The following is a 12,500-nucleotide window of genomic DNA, read 5'->3' on the forward strand; positions in this document are numbered from 1 at the left end:
AAAGCCACAGCCTGCCATTCACTTCCTGTTCCTTTCTGACATTTTCACCCTCGTTAAACATTCGGGTGAGATTGCATTTAAAACATTTGATTTTATTTAATTCCCATCTCATGAAGAACACCAAGTGACAGAATGTGTGTTAATAAAAAGGAGAAAACTGTAACTTAGCACTAACAGTGAAACTTCAGTAACTTCATCCTGTGTTTTTGTTTGTTGTTGTGCATGCATATGTTTTTTTTTTTTTTTCCCTTTCAGATTTATCGCTTTGGTCTTGAGAATAATGATACTACACCTGGTACTGGTACTGAGGTTGTTGTTGTGGGGAACCTGATCTATCCACCACATCTGTGCCACTGTTTCCTGTACTGACAAAAGAACCTCCCCAGCATAGGTTTAGACTATAGGGCCTTTCGCACCGTGGGAACCTTTTCATAGTACCTGAACTAATTGTGGAACTACCCACTTTTTGGCGTTTTCGCATCTCCGGAACTGGGTGTGATTTTAGTCCCGGCTGCCTTTTTCAAGAACCAAATGAGCTCCTACTCCGGAGCAGGGTCTAACCAGCACAACTGGTACTATCTGTGACGTAAGTAGACGTTGATTGGCCAAACGCGTACGAAAACGCCCTCACCCGCCATGATTTAAAACGCCGCGTAAACATACTGTAGTGTCGACTTATTCCGCAAGTATGGAGAACAGCGATAGATGGACGCGAGACACGACAAAAACACAGCCTCGATCACAGCGTCCTCCATCCTCCGGCTGTTTACGTTGTTGTTGTTGTTCTTTGTTTCCGTTGTTGAACGCGGCGCACAAATGACGTCGCTGTCGACCGGCTTACGTCACTTCCTAGTGCCTGCTGTCGGTGCGAATGCAACCCTTTAAACGGTACTGGGAAATAGTTCACGCAAAATCGCCCAGTACTTTAGTCCTAAATTTAGTTCTGGAACTAAAGTGGTGCGAAAGGCCCTTGTTAGTCCTCTTAATTAAGGCCATCTAGGCTTCAGAGTTCGTTTAGAGTAGGACATTGTTCTATTGTGCCACCTAAATATCAGGGGGAAAGAAAGGGGGCGTGGCCAGACACCAGAGATCCCTCTGCTGTGCGCTGTACCGCATCACACCATTTTTTTCCCATCTAACAACACGGTCCATCATGTCTTATTCCTTACAAACTCAGGGCTTGAACCATTCCCGCAAGTTTAACTTTTATAATGCGAGAAATTCCCGCACAAATGTATTTGCTTCATCTCAGATCAAATGATGAAATACATCAACAGACGCGAAAAAAGAAATCACCGGTTCAAACAGTCCGTCTTTATTTTAGAATTGAATTCCACAAACAGCGTCGCATCGGCGCGCTCTTATTCACTCAAGGCCATGTGACGCGCTCTAATATTCTGAGTCATAACGAGCCGAAGAGCTGAAGATAGTATCGGCTTCCAAATGATATTATTTTAATCCCGAAATTCAAACATTAAATGCTGCTTTGCTCTTTATAGCGTGTGAGCGGATAGAGCGCGCCTGCCGACTCGACACAGCCGCAACGAAGCTTGTTTGAAGGAGAGCATGGTGTATTTTATATAAAGTTTTTTTTAAAAAAAAAAAACAAAAACAAAGAAATTGAACTGAAACTGGAATACTGAAAGGCATTAATATATAGTTTTAATCCAGTTCTTAATGTCAATTTGGAGGAGGAGAGCATGACAAATTTTGTTATTAAGCTGTTTTGAAAACCACCATACATTAAAATCTGTAGACATAAATAAATAAAGATTATTAATTTAGCCCGATGTGTCAAAATTTATTCTCCTCCCCATAATCTTTAAATCCCCCCCATGTGAACCATGTAAGGGGGGAATTCGTCCCTAGTTTAATAAACGAAATTCAAGCCCTGAAACTCCGTAATTCATTTAATCTGAAAGAGGTAAAATAATCTGCATTATTGTCACTTCTCTTGTTAAACCTCTAACTTCCACAGACTTTCAGGATTAAAGTTGGTTTAAGTCTAAGCCATTTCCTGTTCCAGAAGCTACGCAGCTAATGTTTGCTTAATCTTATCAGGAAATAACATATCAGAGTGAGTTTTGTTCTGGGATATAAAGCACCCTCATTTTGCCCTCTAGCTCTATCACATGAATACATTATTGACATAAAAATCACGTAATACACTTAAGTATTTATCGCACTTTTAAACTAACAATACGCAGTTCTTTATGCGTTGCTGCATGTTGTGTAAATATTGTGAAATATTCATTCAGCGCAAGGTCTTTTTTTTTTTTTATTTTTTAAATGTACACTAGGTTTGAGTCTTTATCTTGAAACCTCCGTGCGTAGATGACAAATAAAGAGAACGATAAGAACGAAGCAGCCAGGAAGTAGCGTTTCGCAGTATCCATACAAATTAACCTAAAGCTCGTGCACTCTTACACAGTTACGTGTTATACACATTAGCATAAATATGTTTGCTTAAAAAAATACTGCGTACGATATGCAAACTAAGATAAATTTTATAATAATAGTACTATTATTATTAATAGTAATACCGGTACTGGTTGTGATTGACATCAAATATCCAGGACCCGATACTTATTAATTAGTTAAAAGTAGTTGTGTGCGATGTTACAAGAATATCACATGACGTTTTTTACTCGTGTTTCAAGACCTGTCTTTTCTCTAGCTTCTGTTTCTCATTGTTTGTAGATAAAACGTGCCAAATGTGTCATGTGCTTTTTTTTGTTGTTGTTGTTGTTTTATTAAAACCTTCCTGCTCTACTGGTTTTTTGTTTTATTTTTCCTCATGACTGTAATTTCACTTTCTTTTTTCTCTCTCTCTCTCTCTGTTCCTGGTTTTCCTGGTGGAGAGGTTTAACAACCCAGACATCATGTGAAAACTGTAATGAACTTCCTGGTTACACAGCTGCACTATTTGTCCATGTAGTACACAGTTATAGAAGGGATTCATTTATAATCGCACTATCCGTGTCACCCAGATGAGGATGAGTTCCCTTCTGACTCTGGTTCCTCTCAATGTTTCTTCCTCGTATCATCTCAGGAAGTTTTTCCTCACCACCGTCGCCTCTGGCTCGCTCATTAGGGATAAAATCTAACATTTACAATTTATTTTGAAGCTGTTTATTTCTGTAAAGCTGCTTTGTGACAATGTTCATTGTTAAACGCGCTATACGAATAAAATTGAATTGAATTAGTTTAGAATTAAATACCGAAACTTGACGTAGGAAATAAGCCGTGGCGAGCAGGAAAGCAACGTAGTCGACTAAAACCGATAATTAATTTGTCGTTTGTCTGAAATAAATGCTGATGAATTAAAAACTCGACCATCGCTGAAGTGTCGTATTTCCATGATTGTGTCTCTGCAGGTGAACCAGCAGCTCCTGTCACTTCATTTCCATATTGCTATGGAAGTGTGTGTGTGTGTGTGTGTGTGTGTGTGTGTGTGTGTGTGTTTTGCATGTTATTTATCACTGGTGGTTGTAGACCAAAGTTCCTCCACTTTATTAGGAACACCATTGTTGATGAGAGAGGTCAGAGTAGACAGGAAGTCTACAGTAACTCAAATAACCACTCTTTACAAAGGTTTTAAAATTGGATTAAATTTAGGACAGGGTGAGGGATTAGGATTTGGTTAGAAAGTAGGTTTGGATTAGGGGTTAGGATTAGATTAGGGGTTAGGGTTAGATTAGGGGTTAGGGTTAGATTAGGGGTTGGGGTTGTATTAAGTTTAGCATTGGATTATGGTTAGTCTTGGTTTAAGATTAGGGTTGGATTAGAAATTAGAGCTGGATTAGGATTAGGATTGTATCAGAAATTAGAGCTGGATTAAGATTAGTATTGTATCAGAAATTAGAGCTGGATTAAGATTAGTATTGTATCAGAAATTAGAGCTAGATTAAGATTCGAATTGTATCAGAAATTAGAGCTGGATTAAGATTAGTATTGTATCAGAAATTAGAGCTGGATTATGATTAGTATTGGATCAGAAATTAGAGCTGGATTAAGATTAGTATTGTATCAGAAATTAGAGCTAGATTAAGATTACGATTGTGTCAGAAATTAGAGCTGGATTAAGATTCGGATTGGATCAGAAATTAGAGCTAGATTAAGATTCGAATTGTATCAGAAATTAGAGCTGGATTAAGATTAGGATTGTATCAGAAATTAGAGCTGGATTAAGATTAGTATTGTATCAGAAATTAGAGCTGGATTAAGATTAGGATTGTATCAGAAATTAGAGCTGGATTAAGATTAGGATTGTATCAGAAATTAGAGCTAGATTAAGATTACGATTGTGTCAGAAATTAGAGCTGGTTAAAGATTAGGATTGTATCAGAAATTAGAGCTGGATTAAGATTACGATTGTGTCAGAAATTAGAGCTGGATTAAGATTAGGATTGTATCAGAAATTAGAGCTGGATTAAGATTCGGATTGTATCAGAAATTAGAGCTGGATTAAGATTAGGATTGTATCAGAAATTAGAGCTGGATTAAGATTAGGATTGTATCAGAAATGAGGTTTTGATTAGGACTGGATCAGTAATTAGGGTTCGATTTAAGATCAGGATCTAGGTTTGGATTAGGGGTTAGGGTTAGATTAGGGGTTGGGGTTGTACTAAGTTTAGCATTGGATTATGGTTAGTCTTGGTTTAAGATTAGGGTTGGATTAGAAATTAGAGCTGGATTAAGATTAGGATTGTATCAGAAATTAGAGCTGGATTAAGATTAGGATTGTATCAGAAATTAGGAAGATTAGGAGATTAGGATTGGATCAGAAATGAGGTTTTGATTAGGACTGGATCAGAAATTAGGGTTCGATTTAAGATCAGGATTGGATCATCCGTGGTGAGCAGAAGAGCATCTCGGGAACTAGCTGTGACGTTAGCTATCAGTGTTGTACGATTATGTAACTTTGTGATAACGACCTTAATAGCCAGCTACATGAGTGAAGACAAACGTTTGCTAGCGGATAGTAACTAGTTCTTATACCTCAGTTCAGCTTTTTTTTTTTTTCTTTTTTTCTGGGGTTGGAGCTTCTTTGAGCTCTGTTTTGTACTGAATACAGACAGAATCGCCGTTTTCTTGATTATAATCTGACCGAAGTATCAACTGAGAATTGTATTTAAGAATCAGAGTGGCATTAGCTAAAATGTTACACACGTTATTATACATCTGGTAGAAACTCTGTACGTTTGGGAGACATTACGTTTTGTTTTACGATTAAAACATCACAGAACGCAGAGTTGCAGCTGTGACGTTAGCTATCAGTGTTGTACGATTAGAGCTAAATGTCCATGATAGGCAGCTTCTCCACAAGAATGCGATCGATGTAGAGCTTTTAAAGGTTTTGTTAAAGCGATATAAACTAGGCATGTTTGTTACCTAGCCAGATAAACCTGTTAAATTCTTAGTTACCAAGAATTTCTCTGAGACGAAATGGGCGCTGCAAAAACGGAGCAACATGGACCAGAATTATCGCTCCAAACTTCTTGTTATGACAACCTTCTGTTGCCTTGGAAACATGTCCGGTTCAACAGTATGCACAAAGCGACATTTTAGAAAACAAATTCTGGTTTGGGTTTAAAAATGAGGTTTTTTTTTTACGTAACATTGCTGTGACATCAGAATCACGTAACGTAGTCTCACTCAGAGGCCTGGATCACAGCGGGGACTCGTAGTGGTTGAATTACGTTTTGGCGTATTGCATTCTGGGTATTATAGCATTCAGGTGAAAGTAGGAACATGAAATAAAATAAAATAATGAATTCTGCTAAACCGCGGACAATAAGCGACACCTTTGAGTGCTGGGAATCGCTACATACCATGACAAATGATATATTAAATTCTACTTCTATGCTGGAATTTATACCTGGATTGTACCTCGTCACTGAGGCCATGCAGGTAGATTTGGTGTAAAACGTCTATGTTTTTTGCACCAGTATTTACAGAAACGTATTTATGTCGAGAACCATTTGAGCACTTTTTATGGATGAGGTTAACCCTTTACGTGGTCCTGCGCCGAACGTACGCTTTATTCTCTTCCCCGTTTGTGGTGTTTGCAGGTGATTCGGCTCACTGAGCGTCATTCATGAGTGCGTCCGGCTCGGTGTAGCAGTCATGGATGACATGGCCTCCGTGGGGAAAATCAGTGCCTCCTCTGACTCGGTGTCCACCCTGAACAGTGAGGACTTTGTCCTGGTGTCCCGCCTCGGGGACGAGACCCCGTCCACGAATAACGGCAGTGACGATGAAAAAACAGGCCTGAAGGTAAGACCGAGCTGGAGTTTCCCGAGACAGAGACAAAGGGTCAGTCAGTGTAACGTCCTAAAGACACTCACCTTACTGAACAGGTGTGTTTGGATGAGGGAAACCTCGGTGTAAAGCACACACACACACACACACACACACACACACACACACACTTCTGCTAGAGTAAGATCTCAGGTTTGATTTCAGATTTCATCTGAGTTTATTTATGTTAGACAGTAAGGACAACATGATATATATTTGTTTCCTTTTATTAAATAATGAATAAAAAAAGAGCATTAGTAGTACTCAGAGTAGAGATTAGTTGAGGTTTGTGGATTATTGTTGGAATAGGGCTTGGATTATGTTTTAGAGTTGGACTAAATTTAAGATTAGATTAGGATTGGTTTAAATTTTAAGGTTGGAGTAAGATTAGGACAGGACGAGAGGATTAGGTTTTGGTTAGTAAGTAGGTTTGGATTGGGGTTAAGATTAGATTAGGGGTTAGGGTTGTATTAAGATTAGATTATGGTTAGTCATGGATTGAGATTAGAATTTGATTGGGAGTCATTGTTGGATTAAGATTAGGGTTGGATTAAGATTTAGGATTGTTTCAGAAATTAGGGTTGGATTAAGATTAGGATTTCATTAGAAATGACGGTTGGATTAAGATTTAATTTTGGTTTAGGGGGTAGAGCTGGATTAAGATTCAGATTTGGTTTAGGGATTAGGATTGGATTAGAAATTAGGGATGGATTAAGATTTAGATTTGGTTTAGGGGATGGGATGAATTAGGGGTTAGGATGGATGAAGATTAGGAGTAGGATTGTTTCAGAAATTCAGGTATTGATTAGGGTTGGATTAAGATTATAATTGGATTAGAAATTAGGGATGGATTAATATTTACGATTGGATTAAGATTAGGAAAATAGTCAGAAATAAGGGTTTGATTAGGGTTGGATTAATGTATAGGATAGGTTTAGGGGATAGGCTTGGATTAACAGTTAGGGAAGGATTAGGGTTTGGATTAGGATTGGATTAGAGGATAAATTTGCAGTGGGGATTTGGATTAAGATTTAGGGTTAACATTAACATTTTAGAGTTGGATTAGGGATGAATTAGCGGTTGTGGTTAAGGGTTTAGGTTGGGATTAGATTAGGATTAGGATTAGGTTTTAGAGTAAGAAGTAGGCGTTAGGGTTGAGTTATGGCTTGATTAGAGTTTATGCGCTAGAGATTTTAGGGCTTAGTGTTTAGGAATCAGTGTTAGGTAACCTCTTTTAATATTATTGCAATGATCCTCAGCTGAAAATGTATAAATATGTGTAAAATTAAAAAACAGCTCAGTTTTATCCTCTAACACACACACACACTCTAACACACACACACACACACACACACACACTGTAGTTTGTGTTTAACATTGGGACATTTCCTCACGCTTTGGTTGCACCGCAGCACCATTGGACAGCTGTTTGATTTGCATCATCTCACTTTTCACAGACTGAAACAACAAAAAAGTGTCATTTCCATTCCATGCTTATACACACACACACACACACACACACACACACACACACAGATGGAGTGGAGTGGAGTGTGTGTCACCTTGGGCCATTGTTCACTCTTTTGTTGGAAGAACATCTTTCTGGACAAACTACATCCATTGTTCTTTTAGTCTTTTTTTTTTTTCCACTGTTTTCTGTCTCTCGTCCAGTGCCTCTTGTGAAATCCCTTCTTCCTGTTCTTTTTTTGGTCATTTGTGGTTTCAGTGGTTTTGCGAAAGCTTTGTTCATCTTTGATTTGAATCAGATTTTTTGGGGAAGGAAACACTGTGCCATTTTGAGTGAAATGTTCTCGTGCTTACACATCAGGCTCTGATCTTCACCGTCTGTGAATTTAAACATAACAGCCACTAGGGGGCGGTCAAGCATTATTCATTCACCTTCTCAGACCTGCATGGGAAAAGTTTAGCGTGATCTAAATGCTGATCAGCATCATCCACGTATCCATGTTTCATCATCTGCTGCATGTTCTCCGTGTTCTTCTCCGTGTTCTTCTCCTGTAAGAGGCTCTTCTAAACCTCTCGTTTGTTACGCAGGTGATTTCTGAGGAAGGGGTCAGCTTTAAGGTCAGTCTCTTTCTCTCTTGCTTCCGATTTTCTTTTCTTTTCTCTTCTCGTCCCCCTTCTATACGTGCCTGTGGTCTCCCACACCTTTTCCACTGGCAGAGCTGGTGCTGGTTCATGGTACGTTTTTAAGTACCAGGTCTATGAGATGTGAGCGTTTGCTAACACACGACACGTATTAACATCCAAAGTAAAATCATTCAGTGTTTAGACCCACAATATAAAAATATCATCATTGATAATAATTACGCACAATTATGTGACGATTCTGGCTTCTGATTGGTCAGCAAGGAAAGTGTTGATTACATTTTTTTTTATTGTTTCTCTCATCGTTTCTATAGTAACAGCTCATTCACAGGGACTTGTATGGCAGATGCTCCACGTAAACAGATTTTAAAAAATGTTGACATGGTGAAGTTTTCTGTAAGGAGATGTTTGTGGAAGGAGTCTCCAGTGTCAGTGCTTTGTAGCAGTACAACACTTTTAGGAGCCTAAGAACCTTTAGTCCTCCAAGTAGAACCTGTTTAGGAGCATACGAACCCTTTGGTCCTCCAAGTAGAACACTTTTAAGAGCCTAAGAACCTTTAGTCCTCCAAGGAGAACCCTTTTAGAAGGCTGAGAACCTTTAGTCCTACAAGGAGAACCCTTTTAGAAGCCCACGAACCTTTAATCCTCCAAGGAGAACCCTTTTAGAAGCCTAAGAACCTTTAGTCCTCCAAGGAGAACCCTTTTAGAAGCCTAAGAACCTTTAGTCCTCCAAGAAGAACCCTTTTAGAAGCCCAAGAACCTTTTAGTCCTCCAAGGAGAATCCTTTTAGAAGCCTAAGAACTCTTAGTCTTTCACATAAAACTTGTTTCACAAACATTTTGTGTTACTGTAAATGGATAAAAAAAAACAATACAAAAATGCACAAAAGCACCACAATGAGCACCTTGTTGGTGGAAAAGAACGATCTTCCTTCTTTCTTCTCATGCTCTTGCTCCTTCTCTGTGATTTTGTTGACTATCTGTGATTGGCTGTTGGTTGTCCTCATGGGTTTGTTTGGCGGCTCCTCCGATGCGTGCCGTTTGCATATACACGCACTCTCCCCGTCTATGCGCGTGTGTGTGTGCGTGTGTGTGTGTGCGTGTGTGTGTGTGTGTGTCTGCAGAAAACCTCACGGTGGCTCTGGTTTCATGTCGTCTACATGTAGTTGTGCGGTACCTTTCCATCTGCTGTGTAGAAACCACGTGTTTTCGAACAGCCAGTGCTCACGAACTCCCACAAAGGGATTATGGGATGGCGAGCGGCAAGGACTTAAATAATATTATATTCAAATTTATGCAAATTAGAAGCTTGGACCAAATTGTAACTTCGACCAATCAGATAAAAGATATTTCCGTTGTCTGTACGCAATTGCGTCCCCTTGGATCACACGGTAAAAAGACAAAAAAATAAATAAATGAAGACTATTTTAACTTCATAAATTTATCCAGCACAGATTGACTATTAAGAACTAGGTTCATGAGAGTAGCCTTCTTAAATAAGATAATTTAATAATTTAAAATAAAAAATCCATGATTTCACGATCGTCAGGTTCATTCAACTGATTTTACATTGAAGCGAGACACGCCCCTCAAATGGCGAGGCATGTTATTACATTTTATTAAAATTAATCTCTAATCTAGAGTAATACAGTTTAAAATGTTTTATGTTAAATATCTCTGAACTTCTGCCCTCATTAAAAATACCAGGATCTATGAATAAACATCAATATGCAAATTATTGCCATTCATAATAGCTTATTATCATGTTATTAGCTACTGTAGCCTGCTAGCTAGTTAACTATCAGTAAATTAGCTCAAAAAAATTGTCAGAACGTAGTGTTACCATGACAACTACAGTTTTATTTATCGCTTACCATCGGTACGTTTGCTGGCTAGTTTAGGACAATCATCTTAGGACTATCATCCTTTAATAATTTGCATATCAGATATGATTGGTCCAGGCTTAATTAGTGACATCACAAACTGAGCTCAGATGTAGCCCCGCCCCCAAATCAGTTTCATCCAGAATTACTGAGAAAGTTAGACAGTGTATTGTATAGGATTCATTTCCTGTAGAGGTGATCGTCTTACTCTCTAGAAACGTAATTTATTTAATAAATCAATCAAATGGTTATAATCAAAGACGGGATAAAACACTCTTTGATCTTTTGTCTCTTACATGCCTAATATTTGGCCAATCACATAAGGGACATCTCAAGCACAAATTACCGGATAAAAACTAATCATCAGGGGATACATGGAGCAGAAACGAATGCGAAGATTTGGGTTTGATTGCGTTTTTTTAATATCTGGTGAAAATTTGGGTGGAATCTATATGTGTGTATGTGTTTGTGTGCATGTGTGACAACTTTGGAAGCTGTTGATTATATGTAATGAGTGTGTGTGTGTGTGTGTGTGTGTGTGTGTGTGTGTGCAGATTGTGGGGAACGGCAGTGAGCAGCAGTTGCAGAGGGAGCTCGAGGATGTGCTGATGGACCCGTCGGTGGCTGACGTGACGCCCGGATCGGACCACGTGGACAGGGGGGATCAGGGCTACCCCACCACTGCGGCTCCGCCTCAACCCTGTCCTGCACCTCCGAAACTGGAGATAGTGCTGCCCGTTCAGGGATCTCAGCGGGGTGCGAGGAGCCATTGCATTTGTTTGTTAAACCGAGAAAACCCTCAAAAATTTTATGACACTAATAAAGCGCCAAATCCAATCGATTGTTCCGGAGATTCCAAGCATTTGCTAATCTAATCTGAGAGCAAAACTAGCACCGAAGCCGAGCATGTAACGCGTAATTCACACAACCGATTCGATTTTCACGCTGATTAGTGCGTTATTTAATTTGTGTTAAGCTAGTTAGTTTTAGAAACGATGTATATTTACTACCGTTATGCCGAGTTCACACTGCACGATTTTAGCCCGATTTTTCACTCGCCGACAGGTTTCGCGAAATCGCCGACGAATGCCTGAAATCGGAGGCAAATCGGTGCTCGTTCACGCGCGTGACGATCACGCAGTGTGAATTATCAAAGACGCGATCTGAGAGAATCAACGATGCGTCACCCGTCGACGCTCGTGAAATATTTGGCATGCTAGATATCTGGACCTGTCCGAGATTCAAAATCTTGCCGTGTGAAATGAGAAATGAGTTCTGACTGAAACAAACATCGGTGATGAGCTTCAGCCAATGAGAGAGCAAGATACAGGGCAGCGGGAAGCTCGGGGAGGAGTTATAGAATATCAGAAAACATGGCTTCGGTTCTGAAAAAGGCGTCTATTTGGACCCCAGAAATGGAGGAAAGCTTAGTTTCATCATTGCAAAATTATTCATTTACCTCCAACTCTCTTTGCAGAACGCACAATCCTTGTTCCCCATAATCTTTTTTTCTTTTTTGCCCTTTCGCTGCAAATCAGCGCACAGAGCATTTGGATCGCGAACTTCTTGCGCGGTACCATTTCCAGTCTCTCGCGAGAACTCTGATCTCACGTGTGATCTTGCGTTATTTCCTTATCACTTCTCGCGTGCGTTTGGTTGTGAAACGTAGTTTGCGAGCCAGACAGAGTTCTCGGCGATTCTTTCTATCGTAAAGTCATGTGGTGTGTATCTTCCTGTCGCCGAACCATAGAGCAAAGTGAACACAGCAGCGACTGAATGCTACCCCAGATAGTCGTGCGGTGTGAAAACCACGATGATCCGACGACTTTGAAAATCGTGCGTTAGTTTCTCATCGGAATTAAAACAATTCCGGACAGGCCACGCCCAGTATCTGTTGCTATACGTACACAAGAGACAACCTACAAGCTAGTAGTTAGCCTAAATAATTTAAATACTTCAGTGTTGGTTCATTGTGTTCCTAATAAACTGCAATTTTATGAAGATGACAGTGAAAAAAAAATTCACAGAAGAACCAAGCTGTTCACCACGAAGTCAAGATTCTAGGAATTGGAAAGTAACACACACACACACACACACACACACACACCTCCTCCATCTTGTAAACTGGTGCTGCGTGACTTGTATTTGCATATTGAATTCTGATTGGCTCTTCTATTTTATGATGTAATAACTTCAGCAAACAGTT

General features: G+C 39.5%; 1 protein-coding gene across 2 annotated transcripts in view; it reads left to right on the forward strand.

Moving 5' to 3' along the window:
• LOC113543986 (rab GTPase-activating protein 1) overlaps positions 1-12,500 on the forward strand; it is a 107,910-nt gene that overhangs the window by 6,920 nt on the left and 88,490 nt on the right. The window contains exons 2-4 of one of the 2 annotated variants that reach the window (XM_053241148.1): positions 6,075-6,279; positions 8,359-8,388; positions 10,849-11,050. In XM_053241148.1, coding sequence (XP_053097123.1) covers positions 6,130-6,279; positions 8,359-8,388; positions 10,849-11,050 — 382 coding nt within the window. In that variant the 5' untranslated portion in view covers positions 6,075-6,129. The remainder of the gene's footprint in view (positions 1-6,074; positions 6,280-8,358; positions 8,389-10,848; positions 11,051-12,500) is intronic. The other variant, XM_053241149.1, reaches the window with a different exon arrangement.

Source organism: Pangasianodon hypophthalmus, chromosome 17 (assembly GCF_027358585.1).
Source record: "Pangasianodon hypophthalmus isolate fPanHyp1 chromosome 17, fPanHyp1.pri, whole genome shotgun sequence".
Classification (NCBI taxonomy): domain Eukaryota; kingdom Metazoa; phylum Chordata; class Actinopteri; order Siluriformes; family Pangasiidae; genus Pangasianodon; species Pangasianodon hypophthalmus.